A 14,798-nucleotide genomic window follows, 5' to 3' on the forward strand; every position below is an offset into this window, starting at 1 on the left:
TCGTGCCCTCTAGAACCAATGCCCCACCAGAGAAGCCAGCACGATGAGAAGCCCTTGCACCAAAACGAGAGAGGAGCCCCCGCTCGCCACAACCAGAGAAAGCCTGTATGCAGCTGTGAAGACCCAGCACAGCCAAAAATAAAAATAAATACATCCCCTCAGGGAAGGGGTCATATCCTCGTGTGGACCCCCCATCACTCCGTCCCTCTCTTCTGCTGAACCTCCTCTGCTTTATTTCCTCCCAGGGCGGATGCCAGACCACACCACCTGCCTCCCACGCTTTCAGGGGTCTTTGCAAGACAGGAGCTCCCTAAGTATTGAAGGTGTGGATGATATAATCATTATTCCATACTACCTGCTGCAATTAAGCTCACCGAAAGTTGGTCAACAGTCCAGACCCAAAGGCAAAATACACAGCCCTCAAACAGAAAGAAATCAGAATCACAGATACTCTGGGCAGAACGAAAGAGGAAGAGAGGAAGGTTCTGAAGGAAGGTTCATTTGAAGCCTCTTCCTGAAAGGAAGGTTCTGAAGGCTTCAAAAGAAAGTCTGACCACAGAAAGAGAAGAGGGACCTAGACAGTTGGTGTTACCTTCAAACGTGTAGAGGGCTTTACATGTCCCTATGGCAGGAAGAGGCTCCTCGTCGTCAAACTCATCATCAAAGTCTGTGGCCAGCACCTTGACCTCACTCTCCTGACTCTGCTCCTCTGTGTAACTGCCATCGGGGCTGCTCAAGAAAGCAAAACACACAGCAACTATAGCAACTGACCCCAGCAAGCGCTCGAATGCAGCCCCTGCGAGAGCCAAGTGCTGGCAATTCCGGAGCGTTGTAACCAGGGACCGCCCCTCACCCCGCAGGCTCCAGCACCATCCGCGGGGCATCAGACAGCTGCACTGTGGGGAAAACCACAGGCCAGTCATGACAGACGCATGGAACCTGACAAGGACCTTGTGCTTGTCTCTGATTCCAGAATCGGGCAGTAAATACAAAGCCAAAAACAAACAAACAAACAAAAAGCCCCAAGCAGGCGCCGTACAGATACTGTACCTCTCCCGATCCTGCGCGCAGTTGTTGACGGAGGGGGCGTTCTGCGCCTCGTACATCCCACTCTGCCGACGGGCCTGGTCGCTGCGGGCTGGGAGTCGGCCTTCCACCTCGGCCAGCCAGGCCTGCAAAGAGAAATCAGGAAAGACTCTGGTCTGAGCTCAGCTGAGGGCCGGACCAAGCAGGGTTCAGGCCCCCAGTCTGGGCTTCTGATTGGTCATTGAAGCCGACTGAAGAAGGACCACGTGGCAGGGGTGAGGAGCCTCCAGTCTGTTTGCCTTGACTGTATACACATACTTGAAGGCAAAGTTGGAGGCGTGTGAGCAGACTTACATTTAACCATTGCTTATAAAGTGGCAGAAAGACACCGGCCTGTCTTAAACTCTCGGGCTTTCATTCATTCATTTATTGCCCGGCATGTGGGGTCTTAGGGCTTCCCTCATAGCTCAGCGGTAAAGAATCCGCCTGCCAATGCAGGAGACACGGGTTCAATCCCTGGGTGGGGAAAGACCCCTGGAAGAGGGTATGGCAGCCCACTCTAGTATTCCTGCCTGGGAAACATTATGGACAGAGGAGCCTGGTGGGCTATGGTCCACGGGGTCACAAAAGAGTCAGACATGACTGAGTGACTAACAACAACAATATGAGATCTTAGTTCCCAGGCCAGAGATTGAACCCATGTCTGCATCCCTGCACTGGAGTCTCCGCCACTGGACCACCAGCAAAGTCCCCATGACTCTCGGGCTTTTTAAGCAGCTGTGTGACTTCTGATAAGTCGCATCTAGTTCCCCCGGTTCCAAAAATTCTGTGACTGTGATGTCACACTGGGAACCATGAGGGTCCTGCCACACTTAAGCAGTGACTCAGTTTAAAAGCCACACTTCCCTTTTATCTGCCCCCCCCACCGCCTTAGGAATGTAGTATTTTTTATAATAGTGAAGAAACCTTGTATACAGGAAATCAAAGTAGATCACATTTTCTTCAGCAACCTTTGAAATAGTGTAAAAATGGCAAAAGAATCCAAATGACCAGAAAAGGACATTTCTAGGTTCTAAAATCTCAACCAATAACAACTTACTGACAGATTCTAGAAAGAATGAGAAAATGTCATATTTGGCTTTTCATGGCTGGAAATAATCTATTTTGATCAGAATTATCAGTTAGTAATTTATTTTTCTAGTCTTTATGTTTTAGGGGTGGGGGGAGAAGCCTTTTGTTCACAGCTTGAAAGATTCATTATCTGTGTTTCTTCAAGTCTCGTGTGTGTTTCCTACTGGTTTTCATCTTTTGATAATGGGTCCTTAAAAACGACTATAACATATTTCGATGGTTTCCCCCCACAACCCAGAAATAAACCCTGTATTTATGATTAATTGGCCTGTAACAGCCAGTTACAAGCTGTCTTGAACAGCCAAGACAGTTCAAGGAGAGAAAAGGTCTTTTTGACAAATGGTGCTGGGACAACTGAAAAAGAATGACTCCGGACCTGTACTTTTAACCGTGTACAAAAATTAACTCAAAACGAACCAAACACTTAAACAGAAAAGGGAAAACTACAACATTTACAAGAAAACATAAGCATAAGGGTTTGTGACCTTGGATTAGGTGCTGGTTACTTAGTTATGGCACCAAAAGCGCAACTGATAAAGAGAAAAAAAACCTGATAAATTGATTTCATCAAAATTAAAATGATTTGGCAGTTCCCTGGCAGTCCAGTGGTTAGTACTCGGTGCTTCAATAGCCGGGGCCCCGGTTCAAGCCCTGGTCAGGGAACCAAGATCCTGAAAGATGTGTGGTATGGTCAAAAAAAAAAAACACAAAAACTTTTGTGCTTCAAAGGCCATCTTGAAGAGAGTAGAAAAGCAATCCACAGAATGGAAAAAAATATCTGCAAATCATAGATATGAAAAGGAATTCACATCCAGAATATATTTTGAAAATGTTGACACTGATACCAAAGCCAGACAAAGACCCTGCAAGACAATTACAAATATTAATGGCTTTCTTAAATTTGTCGTTTTGATTCACTGAGATGATGGACAACTGTATACTCCCCAATTATACCCACTGTCGACACAAGGTGAGACAAACCAACTTAAGTGAATTTAAGTGAAACACTTAAATGAAAACCAAAAAACACCCGTATATAACTATCACCTTAAACAGTGTCCCCTTTAGGGGACACCATTAAAACAGGACACCCTGAAAAGCAGAACAGCAAATGGATGACAGTCTCTTTTTCCTTTCATCATAACTCGTGGAACACCTGACTTTTCCCGCTGCATCCCTCACAGGGAAAGAAACGCTGGTGCTCTACAGCCTCATCGTCCCATGACCCCACACCTACTTCTGTTTCTTTCCTTTATTTTTTTTTCCCCCAACAAAACTTTTCCACAACAGCTTTTTCCTACCTCGAATTTCTGGGTCTCTAGTCTCAGTTTGTCTATATTTTGGCTGACTTCCGCTAATTTGTGATCCAAACTGGTGGGGTCTCCCATTTGCGGATTCTTTAGGTAGACATCTTTCATTTTTGTGATGGCGTCTCTGAAAAAGAGAAGGGGCAGAACATGGTCAAGTTAATGCCACTGTTAGATTTAGAGCAAATGACTCCCTGCCAGGCAGGGGACTGGGCGGTAGGGTGGACAACTTTGCTGAACGTCAGCAAAAGAAACTCTACACTAACCACCCAACACAAGACCAATGACACCAACTGCATTGCGAGTCACAGGAAATAGTTTAACCAAAATATAGAAATAAGTGGAAGAGAATTTCTATGTCTTCACTACCCCTCCACCTGCCTGCTTGCCTCTGAGCCCACACATCCTGCTGCCACATGATGGGTGCCATGAACCATCTGTTCTCTGTAGGAGCCTTCTACCCACTTGCCCTCCCAGTCCACATACCCTGTTCTATCTTTTATACACACACACACACACACACATAGGCCACGCTGTGCGGCATGTGGAATCTTATTTCTCTCATTGCTGTTCAGTCGCTAAGGGGTGTCTGACTCTTTGCAACCCCATGGACTGCAGTGTGCCAAGCTTCCCTGTCCTTTACCATCTCCCAGAGTTTGCTCAAACTCATGTCCATTGAGTCAGTGATGATATCTAACCATTTCATCCTCTGCCACCCCCTTCTCCTTTTGCCCTCAATCTTTCCCAGCATCAGGGTCTTTTCCAATGAGTCAGCTCTTCACATCAGGTGGCAAGGTATTGGAGCTTCAGCTGTAGCATCAGTCCTTCCAATGAGCATTCAGGGTTGATTTCCTTTAGGATTGACTGGTTTGATCTTGCTGACTTGACCATGGGTTGAACCTGGGTCCCAAACATTGGACGCTCAGAGTCTTAAACCACTGAACCACTGGGCAAGTCCCATCACTCTACTTTCTTTTATTTCCACTGCATGTATTGCTTCCCAACATTACATATCTTGTTATTATGCTTATTGCTTATTGTCTATCTCTTCCTCCTAGAACAGCAGCTCTCTGAGAAGCTCTCTGGGCTCAAGCCCTTGGGTAACATGATACACCCCCAGTGGCCAGACCACACCTGGCATAAAACAGATGCTCAACAAGTACATGACCTTCCCAGGTAGCACAGTGGCAAAGAATCCGTCTGCCAATGCAGGAGACACAAGAGATGTGGGACAGACTGTATGGTCATCCACAGGTTCAGGAGTCGTCTCTTTACTTCATGACCTGTACCTCCAACTACTGCCCTATTTCTCAGTAAAACTTCTCAAAAGAGGTGTTTGAAGTCATTATCTCCCATTCCTCTCCTCCAGATCTCTCCAGAGGTTTATCATTTTTATTAATCTTTTCAAGGAACCAGCTTTTGGATCTGTTCATCCTCTCCGTTGAATATGTGATTCTATTTCGTTAGTTGGTACCCTTTCCTTTAGTATTTATTTCCTTTTTTCTATCTTCTTTGGTTCAATTTGTTTCTAATATGTATTGAAAGCTGTCAATTTCCCTTTGTGAGCATTGGTTTTAATGACATCCCCAAATGTAGGTGGAGAATGTGTGTTAAGGTTAAGTTCTGTTTCACATATTTTCTAATATCTATGATGATTTCTTCTTTAATCTATGTGTTACTTAGAGCTACATTCTTTCCTTTTCTAAAGCAGTAAAAACAGATTTTATTCAAAACTAATTACAATTGGGGGAAAGAGGAGAGTGAAAAAGCTGACTCGAAACTCAACATTCAAAAAACTAAGATCATGGCAGCTGGTCGCATCATTTCATGGCAAATAGAAGGGGAAAAAGTGGAAGCAGTGACAGCCTTTATTTTCCTGGGCTCCAGAATCACTGTGGCTGGTGACTGCAGCCATGGAATTAAAAGACGCTTACTCCCTGGAAGGAAAGCTATGACAAACCTAGACAGCATATTAAAAAGCAGAGACATCACTTTGCCAACAAAGGTCCGTATAGTTAAAGTTACGATTTTTCCAGTAGTCATATGAGAGTTGGACAGTATAGAAGGATGAGCACTGAAGAACTGATGCTTTTGAATTGTGGTGCTGGAGGAGATTCTCGAGAGTTCCTTGGACTGCGAAGAGATCAAGCCAGTCAATCCTAAAGGAAATCAATCCTGAATATTCATTGGAAGAACTGATGCTGAAGCTGAAGCTCCAATAATTTGGCCACCTGATGCAAAGAGTCAACTCACTGGAAAAGATCCTGATGCTGGGAAGGATTGAGGGCAGGAGGAGAAGGGGGAGACTGAGGAGGAGAGGGCTGGATGGCATCATCAACTCAATGGACGTGAATTTGAGCAAACTCCGGGAGATAGCGGAGGACAGAGGAGCCTGTCGTGCTGCAGTCCAAGGAGTTGCAGAAGAGTGGGACACTACTTAGTGACCAAACAGCAACACAGCTGGGTCTCCACTGTCGCCTGGGCTTCTCTCTAGTTGAGGGAGTGGGGACTACTCTCCAGTTACGGCACGTGGGCTTCTCATTGCAGTGGCTTCTCTTGCTGCAAAGCATGGGCTCTAGAGCACAGGCTTAGTAGCTGTGGTGCATGGGGTAGTTGCCCCATGCAGTGTGGGATCTTCCTGGACCAGGGATCGAACCCATGCCTCCCGCATTGGCAGGCAGATTCTTTACCACTGAGCCACCAGGGAAGCCCTGAAGTTGATCCTTTTGAACTGAATAGTTTGGGGTGGGGGGCGGTTACTTGGCTTGAGAGTCAGTCTTCTCACACCCGGTTCCTTCTAGCTGACACCTTCATGGTCTGTCGTTTTCCGTTCTTTACTCTCAACCTCTCTGCACCTAATGAGCGGGTGTGTCTTTTGTAACTGGCACACAAGTGGTGTGCTAGTTTCAGGTTTTTGTCCAGTTTGAAAATCTCTTTTAATTGGAACATGTAGTCTGTTCACATTTAACATACTGATTCATTTTATTTTACAAACACAATATGCCAGGCACTGTCCTCAGCCCTTGAGGTACCCTGGTACACTTCACGCGGGCATATTAACTCCCTTTTCATGGTGAGGAAACCCAACTACCAAGAGCTTAAGAATCTTGTCCAACGTTTGCAAATGAAACAGGTGGAACCAGATTGGAACTGGGGTGTCTAGTGTGCTTGGTATTTTCAATCTTCCACCCTAATTTGTGCTTTTGATTTGTCCTGCCTATTTTATATATATTTTTTCTCTCCCATCTTGCCTTTTTGGATTATTTTAAACAAAACAAACCAAAAATCCAACCTTTTCCAGATCATGTTACCTCTGCTCAAAGCCTTTCATTTTCTGTTTGTCCTGCGTAAAACGTAAGTTGCACAACAGAGGTTTTTGATGTTTTGTTCATTCTTTATCCTCAAGGCCTAGAATATTCCCTTACATACAGTAAATGGTCAACAGACAGAGGTGCAGTGAAAGGTGAAGGTGATTTGCTTTATTACTAGCGAGCGCTGCTCTGGGGGTTCAAAGGTCATACCATGGTCACAACCCAAGTGACAGAAACTGTTCTCCATGAGATCAAACAATTAGGGAGGGTCTGTCAATCACTTATAAAATGGCATTTCAGATATCTGAGTCATAACTTGCTACTCCAGGCAAACTATATCTGCTTACTTAGTAAACAGCATGAGGTTTATAATGGATTTATAAACCTTTTATATATGGTCCCAGATGTTATAAAAAGTACAAAGACAAAATTTTTATTTCACAAAGTATATTTTTAATTCAAATCTAGAACAAAGTTCATTATATGTTTTCTTATTTTTAACATACTGAAACAATGTTTATAAAGTGATATATTTTTCAGGAGTTGCTCTCCCAGGTATTAAAAATATATATATATAAACCACTTTTTATCTGTGGTTTTTTAAACTGGCTGCCTTGCCAACTTGGTTTATTTTTTGAATAACTAAATTATAACCTCAGCTTCAATATCACTGGGCTTCCCTGGCAGCTCAGCTGGTAAAGAATCTGCCTGCAGTGCAGGAGACTCTGATTCAATTCCTGGGTCAGGAAGATCCGCTGGAGAAGAGATAGGCTACACACTCCAGTATTCTTGGGCTTCCCTGGTGGCTCAGCTGGTAAAGAATCTGCCTGCAATGTGGGAGACCTGGGTTTGATCCCTGGGTTGGGAAGATCCCCTGGAGAAGGCAATGGCTACCCACTCCAGTATTCTGGCCTGGAGAATACCATGGGCCGCACAGTCCATGGGGTCACAAAGAGTTGAACACGACTGAGTGACTGTCACTCACTCCCTCGATGTCACTGAATCTATGTAGGGCTACCATGTGGCGACTTCATGCCACACAACATGTGGGCTCTCAGTTCCCTGACCAGGGATTGAACCCACGGCCCCTGTACTGGAAGCGCGGCATCTTAGCCACTGGACTACCAGGGAGGTCCCTCAGGTTATCCTTTAAGTCCAAATCTCCATTATTCAATGACTCACTGAAGTCCCTCAGTGAGAATATAGAAAGTGGGGGATTTTCTCTTTTTAAATTACGTGTAGTCAATTAACAATGTTGTGTCAGTTTCAGGTATACAGCAAAGTGATTCAGTTATACATACACGTCTAACTTTTTTTTTTCAGACTCTTTTTCCTTATTGGTTATTACAAAACACTGAGTTGCTGTTGCTCAGTCGCTAAGTCGTATCCGACTCCTTGCAACCTCAGGGTCTGTAGAATGCCAGCAACAGCAGAAACAGAAACGTGTATTTTAAGTGCTAATGCAAAGGTAAATGAGAAATGCGTTTTAAACCTGTGCAGAATGTTTATTTTCTCTATAAAAATCATAACTATTAAAACAAATAAATCGCCTATAATGGAAGGTGATTTAAGAATAAGCTGGTTTGCTCAGACATCATACAGACAACAGAATGTTGTGTTGTACTTGTGAAATTCTCTTATCTAACCTGATTTTATAGTCCATGGTGACAACGTGGTAAATGTAGTGCTACTACAGTAAGTGAACACATCCAAAAAAAAAAGGAGAGAGAGAACCATAATGCATTTTGTTCCCCAAACTTAGAATAATACCTATCTGTTAAAAGAATCCTCCCCGTCTTTACTTATTTTTATAATAATAATTATTATTTTGGCCATGATGTGTGGCATGTGGGAATATGTGATCTTAGTTTCCCCACCAGGGGTTGAACCTGTGCCCCCTGCATTGGAAGCACAGAGTCTTAGCCACTGGACCACCAGCAAAGTGCCCAGGAATCCTCTCTGTCTTGAATAAAGGAATCCAGTAGACTAGCTATGACCAAACACCTGGCTAAAACAACCACCTAAATTAAAATCTAATTTAGAGCCTTTCATCTTTCCAAACTGAACTCGAATTTCTTAATAAGTCGTTTCAATCCACTCTACCTTTGATCCATTTCCTTTTGGATTTCTTTATTTAATTCATCGACTTTCTGCTGGAGCTTTTTCCTTCTCTGTTCGGGTGGGAGGTTGCTGAAATCTTCTGGTGTCGCGCCCTGCAGATACAAACAGAAATTAGCCAGAAAGCCTCCTTGAAAAAAAGACACCGAGAGAAGCCTGCAGGGAGATTCCCCAGACACCAGGGCGATGCAGATGTCTGCGTGTGTTTTCATGAAATAAATTAAGCTCTTTCCCACGACACCCAGCTGAGATGCAAAAATCCGTGCATGCAAACTGCAAAGGCCCCGCAAACCGTTTTCCATGCTGGCCCCGCAGCCTCCGACAAGGAAGGGACCCCTGAGACAGGAAGACATACTTCTGACCCCATCGAGAATCAGTGAGGAACTAGTCTGGAGACAGTCTGCACTTCGCTGTCAGTGTCGATGGCAACACTGAAGCTTTAGGCTTTTGTTTTCTTCCAATAAAAAAACTGGTAAGTGCCCCCATCAACTGTTTCATGTCGATGGCACTGTTCCCCACCCCACCCCCACCCCGGCTGAGTATTCCTTCCCGTCTCTGCATAGAGCCTGAGGCCAAAAGTTTCCACCCCTGTGAAGTGGCAGATGGGACATCTAGTTCCTCCAGGAATGTGGGTGAAAAGGACATTAAGGGAAAAAACCCTCCCCCAGCTCCCATCCACTCTCCTTGCCTCTGCTTCCTCTAAAAGTCCCGTCACTTCTTTTTTGTCACCTTTAGGAGCATCTCAGAGAATTCGCAGAGAATCACCCCCGCCCCCACTCCCCCAGTTTCAAAACCAACTTTTCCATAATGTCTGAAATCAGCCTCAGCTGTTTCTAACTCATCGGAAGAAGTACACTTTGTTTTTTTGCTGTACTACACGGCATGTGGGATCTTAGTGTCCTGACCAGGGATCGCACCCACGCCCCCTGCATTGGAAGGCAGAGTCTTAACCACTGGACCGCCAGGGAAGTCTTGGAAGAAGTATACTTTGATATCTTGATTCCCTTTCAAAAACAACTGCTCTCTTTCCTCTGTGTATATGTTATAAGTAGAAAATATCAACTGTGAGTTGCCAGACTTTTACCCACGCTTACGCATCATTTCCTTAAATGAGGCTATTTTCATAAAGAAAGAAATTTGCTCAATAGCCAGGGATAAGCCAGGGAATTTGAAAAGAGACTTTGCTTTAGAATCCCTTAAAAAAAAAAAAAAAAGCAAGACAGACTTGCTTGGGAGTGGATGGAAAAGAAGGGACCTGGATAATATAATTGCAAAATCAGCTTGAGTTTGCCAAGAAGCTTACACAGGAGCTTGTGACTGAAGTTCCTAGGCTGCTTATTAGAAAATGCCAGGCTTCTGGGTTGGAAGTTTGTGATTCAGCAAATAGTTCACCACTGAGGCCACCAAAGACCTTTCAGCTAATATTCTCAAAAACTGTGTGTGCACGCACGGGCACGTGCACGTGTTTGAGTGGGACGAGATCTGAGTGAAAGCAAAATAGAAGTGATTATTCCCTAATGCCAACCCAAGAAAGCTCAACTTGCTTCTAAAGCTAAGATGAAGCCAACTAATCTTCAATATAATAATAAAACAGGCTTGTTTTTCCTTTTCCATATAATACTTGAAACCTCAATTGCTTTCCAATTTTCTCAACTCAGTCACTGAGCCCAAAAGCTCAATAGTTTGTTCTTATGCTGAATTGACTTAAATCAGCATGTTTTCTGGAACTGGAGATTTTATTTTCATTTTTGTTTTAATGCTGCTGCTGCTGCTGCTAAGTCACTTCAGTTGTGTCCAACTCTGTGTGACCCCATAGACGGCAGCCCACCAGGCTCCCCTGTCCCTGGGATTCTCCAGGCAAGAACACTGGAGTGGGTTGCCATTTCCTTCTCCAATGCATGAAAGTGAAAAGTGAAAGTGAAGTCGCTCAGTCGTGCCCGACTCTTAGCGACCCCATGGACTGCAGCCTACTAGGCTCCTCCATCCATGGGATTTTCCAGGCAAGAGTACTGGAGTGGAGTGCCATTGCCTTCTCCGTGTTTTAATGCTAGACTGTGACAAAACAGTGGAAGACGCACTGCTTCCGAAGGCAGGAAAGCTAGTAAGTGGTCGACGTTCATTCATTCAGATGCTCTGAGCCTCACTATGTGCTGTGAGACCCAAAGACCTTTCTACAATGATGGAAATGTTTTCACACGTCCACACCATCCGACCTGGTAGCCGCACGTGGCTGCTGAGCCCTTGAAATGTGCCCAGTGCAATTATGGAACTAAATTTAAACATTTTAGTTACATGGGAGATTCAGGTCAACAGTTCCTCTAGATCCAAAGACACTCAGGTCTCTGGACAGTACCTTCAAAAGTTCACTTTGTCGTATTCACCTTTTGAAGCTTGAATTCTTTCAAACAATACTCTAACCTATGATTTATTTTGCCATGAAAGAATTTTTATTTCTGCCTTCGAGTTGGAGTAGATTTTCTGAACTCTTTGGAGGGGCCTCAAAGAGACTGGCCCTACCAGGGTTTGGAAGACAGGCCGCAGGCACGTATGTATATTTTCAATGGCTGTGACTCTAAGGAGATCTTGTTTTACTTGCTATCGGAATCAAACACTTGCTCGCTTGACATGAGCTGCTTCTTGAGATTTATAATTTTTACACCCACCCTATCTTTGTGTAACTTCTTTATCAGCTTCAAAGTGAGGGTATCAAGCAACAATATCTCAAACAGAAAGACTGTCTGATAATATTATCTTTTGCTGCCAGCACCTCAGCAAAAGAACAAATAAAGGGCGAAAAAGAAGCCCTGGCATCTGACAGATTCCCAGTTAATTGACCCACTGTCTCCCAAATTCATACTGATGTTCATTTAAACATCTAGATCTTTCCTTCTTGTAGACACCTTAATCGAGAACTCTTCTCAGGATTTTATTTTACCCTCTAAGAAATGTTCCATTTAATAAAAAATTCTTTCTCTTTAGGGCTGGATCAGTTGTCAAATACCAGGTCAGGTCGAAAAAATTGTGTATATACTTTTATATATACTCAAGCACATGTAATAGTACATACCTACAAAGATAACCATAAATACTGTCCTATATTCTCAATAACAGTGCGTAAAATGCTGATGTTATTCCTGGTCGGACTGTCAAGTTCATCCTGTCCGTGACTTCAGGATACTCTCAGCTGTGGTGTTTGAGCTTATTATATAACTTACACATATCCGAAGAACAGTATGGGTTATGTGGTTAAGGGTTTCTTTTAATAGATTTAATGATTAGTTTGACTATTTACTAGGGCTATGAAATTAAAAGTAGAAAACACCGAACACTAAAGAAATCATTTTAGAAAGGCTTAGGAGGCTCTTTTCATTGTCCATAAAATTGTCTTTGATTTCTTGAATCAGCTACGCACAAGGCACCAATGTATTTATGGAGCAACTTAAAAGTTTCATGACCTTCAATTCTCGAAGGTGCCTTAGACCTGAGTCTGAGCCCAGCATCATTCCTGCATGCCTCCCTCAGGTCCCCAGTGATTGTCATCTGCTTCTGTGGCTCCTGGAGAGGAGCAACTTTCAGCTATTCAATTTGCTTTCATTTAGAATGATTCGATACATAAACTTCCTCATATTTAGTATTTATGTTTATGTTCATATTTAAATAAAGCTTATCAACATCTGTCATCTGTCATCCTCTTAAGACTCCAGTGGTAAAGAAAACCAAATCATGAGTTAAGCGTTAATTTTCTTAATGGGGAAAGATTATGATCACCTCTGTTAGACTCTGGACCTTCATATTCCAGAGATCTAATAAGGAAACACCAACAAAGCCACACACAAGGGAAACACACATCGACAGTTAACTGTGAAGATAGGTTGCACGAGGCACAGCACCCACAGAATGTACACTGAAAGGCCTGAGTAGATTCAGGACATGCATGGGGTAATTGTGCTTACCAGCTTGAGAGAAAGCTTCGCGTAAAAATCGAAGGGGTAACAGGGAAAAAAAGAGAGAGAGAGAGAGAAACAACAACACATGAGAAGAAGAGGAACTTGGTCCGTTCCACTGAATTAACATAACACATAAATTCAACCTGGCGCTTTGTGAACATGGCTTGTAGCAGATCTGTGCCGAAATTCCCAAGAGGGGCCAATCTACCCAAACCTTTCTTTAGTGGCCATGTTGCCAGAGCAAAGTATAAAGATAGGAAAGGAGAGCTTCGGCTTACTCTTCTGGATTGGTCATGTCAGCCTGAGTATAAATTAGTAAGAGTTTGCAGTCGGTGACATGTCATGATGATAAAAGATGGAAATGATCACAGAAACTTTTGTTCACCAAATTTTCCATGGAAAGTTTCCCACAGACTGGCAGAGTTGGGAAAGCAATGAATTCCACAACATATCAGTAATATTTTTATCTTAAGGGGCTCTAATACATCTGAACACTGGCATTTCCTAAAGGACTAAGGCAAAGTCTCAAATCGGTAAATGGGAACCAAGGACTGGAAGATGCTCTGAAACCCGACCTGCAGGAACCAGGAAGCCTCTCAGCACCAGGTTGGAGATGGATGCTCTCTCCTACCTGTGTACTGCAGGCACTTCCTGCTATACAGAAGGTGTCTTCTGGAGCTTTCTATCGAACTGGGGGCCCCACCCACAGAGGTTCCATAGCACCTGGGGAGTTAACAGAAGTTGCTGCTCTTGCAAGTGACCTCTAGGAAACAGCCAACTGTCTTAACTACTGAGGGGTACTTACTCCTCGCTGTGGATTTCCTGTTAATTGCCAGGACACAGCAGTTTGCAATTCTGCTAGGCCTGGAGGTTGGCAAAACTATACCGATTACTGGATCCAAAACCAGATTAAAAGGCATCTCAAAATTAGGAAAAGAAACACTGGTTCTTCAGTGATAGGTGAGACGTGCTTTTTGGCAATAAAGCAGTATTTTGAGAGTTTGGTGCATATTTACTCGGCTGTTGTAATCCTAAAAGTTCAGGCAATTGGTAGGAGGATCCAAAAATACATTGGAGATAGAGTGGCAGAGAAAGTGCCTCTTGAATTTATTTACTTACTTGGATATTTATTTATCTGGCTGCACCCAGTCTTAGTTGGGGCACATGGGATCTCTAGTTTTGGCAAGTAAACTCTTAGTTGCTCCATGTGGGATCTAGTTCCCAGACCAGGGATCAAACCTCGGCCCCCTGCATTGGGAATGCAGAGTCTTAGCCACTGGACCACGAGGAAGTCCCCAGGGCCCTTTGGTTTTAAATTGGGAGGGAACAGGGTGTTAAAAATTCCTTAACTAGATTTAAAAAATCTTATTATTCAGATTAACTCAAAGTTGATACTTCATTGTGAATAGACATTAAGCTTTTAAAGAAATTTTCCCTCTGGGGGAAAAATACTTTTAAGGAAAGGCATAGCAAGACAAAGTTTTGGGAAGAAAAGATGCAAACTGTCGTATTTGTGATCGCTGTCCAGGTAGGCAATCTATATAATGCCTTGAGCCCCTCCTGTAAATTTTAGCACAGATCTGTTTATCACAATTTGAGTTTTTTACAGACAACGCTTTTGGTGCACAGCAGAAAACCTTGCAAATATCTTTCTTGCAAAGCAGACGACCGTATATAAACATTTCCTCACACATTACCGTGTAAATGTTGCTAATTTGAACTCGGCACTCTACCTGCTGTCTATTCGGCTACTTCCATGGCTTAAGGTAATATATATATATATATATATTTAAAATTTTATTTATTTTTAAAGTAATATATTTTTTTCTTAGCCATTCCAAAAACAGAATTCTAACATCAAGACTAATAGCACAGGACTATTACCACTTCATAATAAAAATAAGTCATTAGGATTGAGAACAGATCCCAATAGAAATAGGCAATATTGCATTCTCAAA

The 14,798-nt window shown here is 43.3% G+C and overlaps 1 protein-coding gene across 10 annotated transcripts in view; it reads right to left on the reverse strand.

Moving 5' to 3' along the window:
• The window catches only part of FNBP1 (formin binding protein 1), a 135,753-nt gene that overhangs the window by 8,489 nt on the left and 112,466 nt on the right, over positions 1 to 14,798 (reverse strand). For 5 of the 10 annotated variants that reach the window (XM_070799419.1, XM_019971012.2, XM_070799421.1 and 2 more), the window contains 4 exons: positions 8,879 to 8,988; positions 3,459 to 3,591; positions 1,051 to 1,172; positions 593 to 732 (listed from right to left, as the gene is read on the reverse strand). In XM_070799419.1, coding sequence (XP_070655520.1) covers positions 593 to 732; positions 1,051 to 1,172; positions 3,459 to 3,591; positions 8,879 to 8,988 — 505 coding nt within the window. Of the gene's footprint in view, positions 1 to 592; positions 733 to 1,050; positions 1,173 to 3,458; positions 3,592 to 8,878; positions 8,989 to 12,846; positions 12,862 to 14,798 lie in introns of all 10 variants that reach the window. The other 5 variants (XM_070799422.1, XM_019971013.2, XM_019971020.2 and 2 more) reach the window with 3 other exon arrangements.

Source organism: Bos indicus, chromosome 11 (genome assembly GCF_029378745.1).
Source record: "Bos indicus isolate NIAB-ARS_2022 breed Sahiwal x Tharparkar chromosome 11, NIAB-ARS_B.indTharparkar_mat_pri_1.0, whole genome shotgun sequence".
Taxonomy (NCBI): Eukaryota; Metazoa; Chordata; class Mammalia; order Artiodactyla; family Bovidae; genus Bos; species Bos indicus.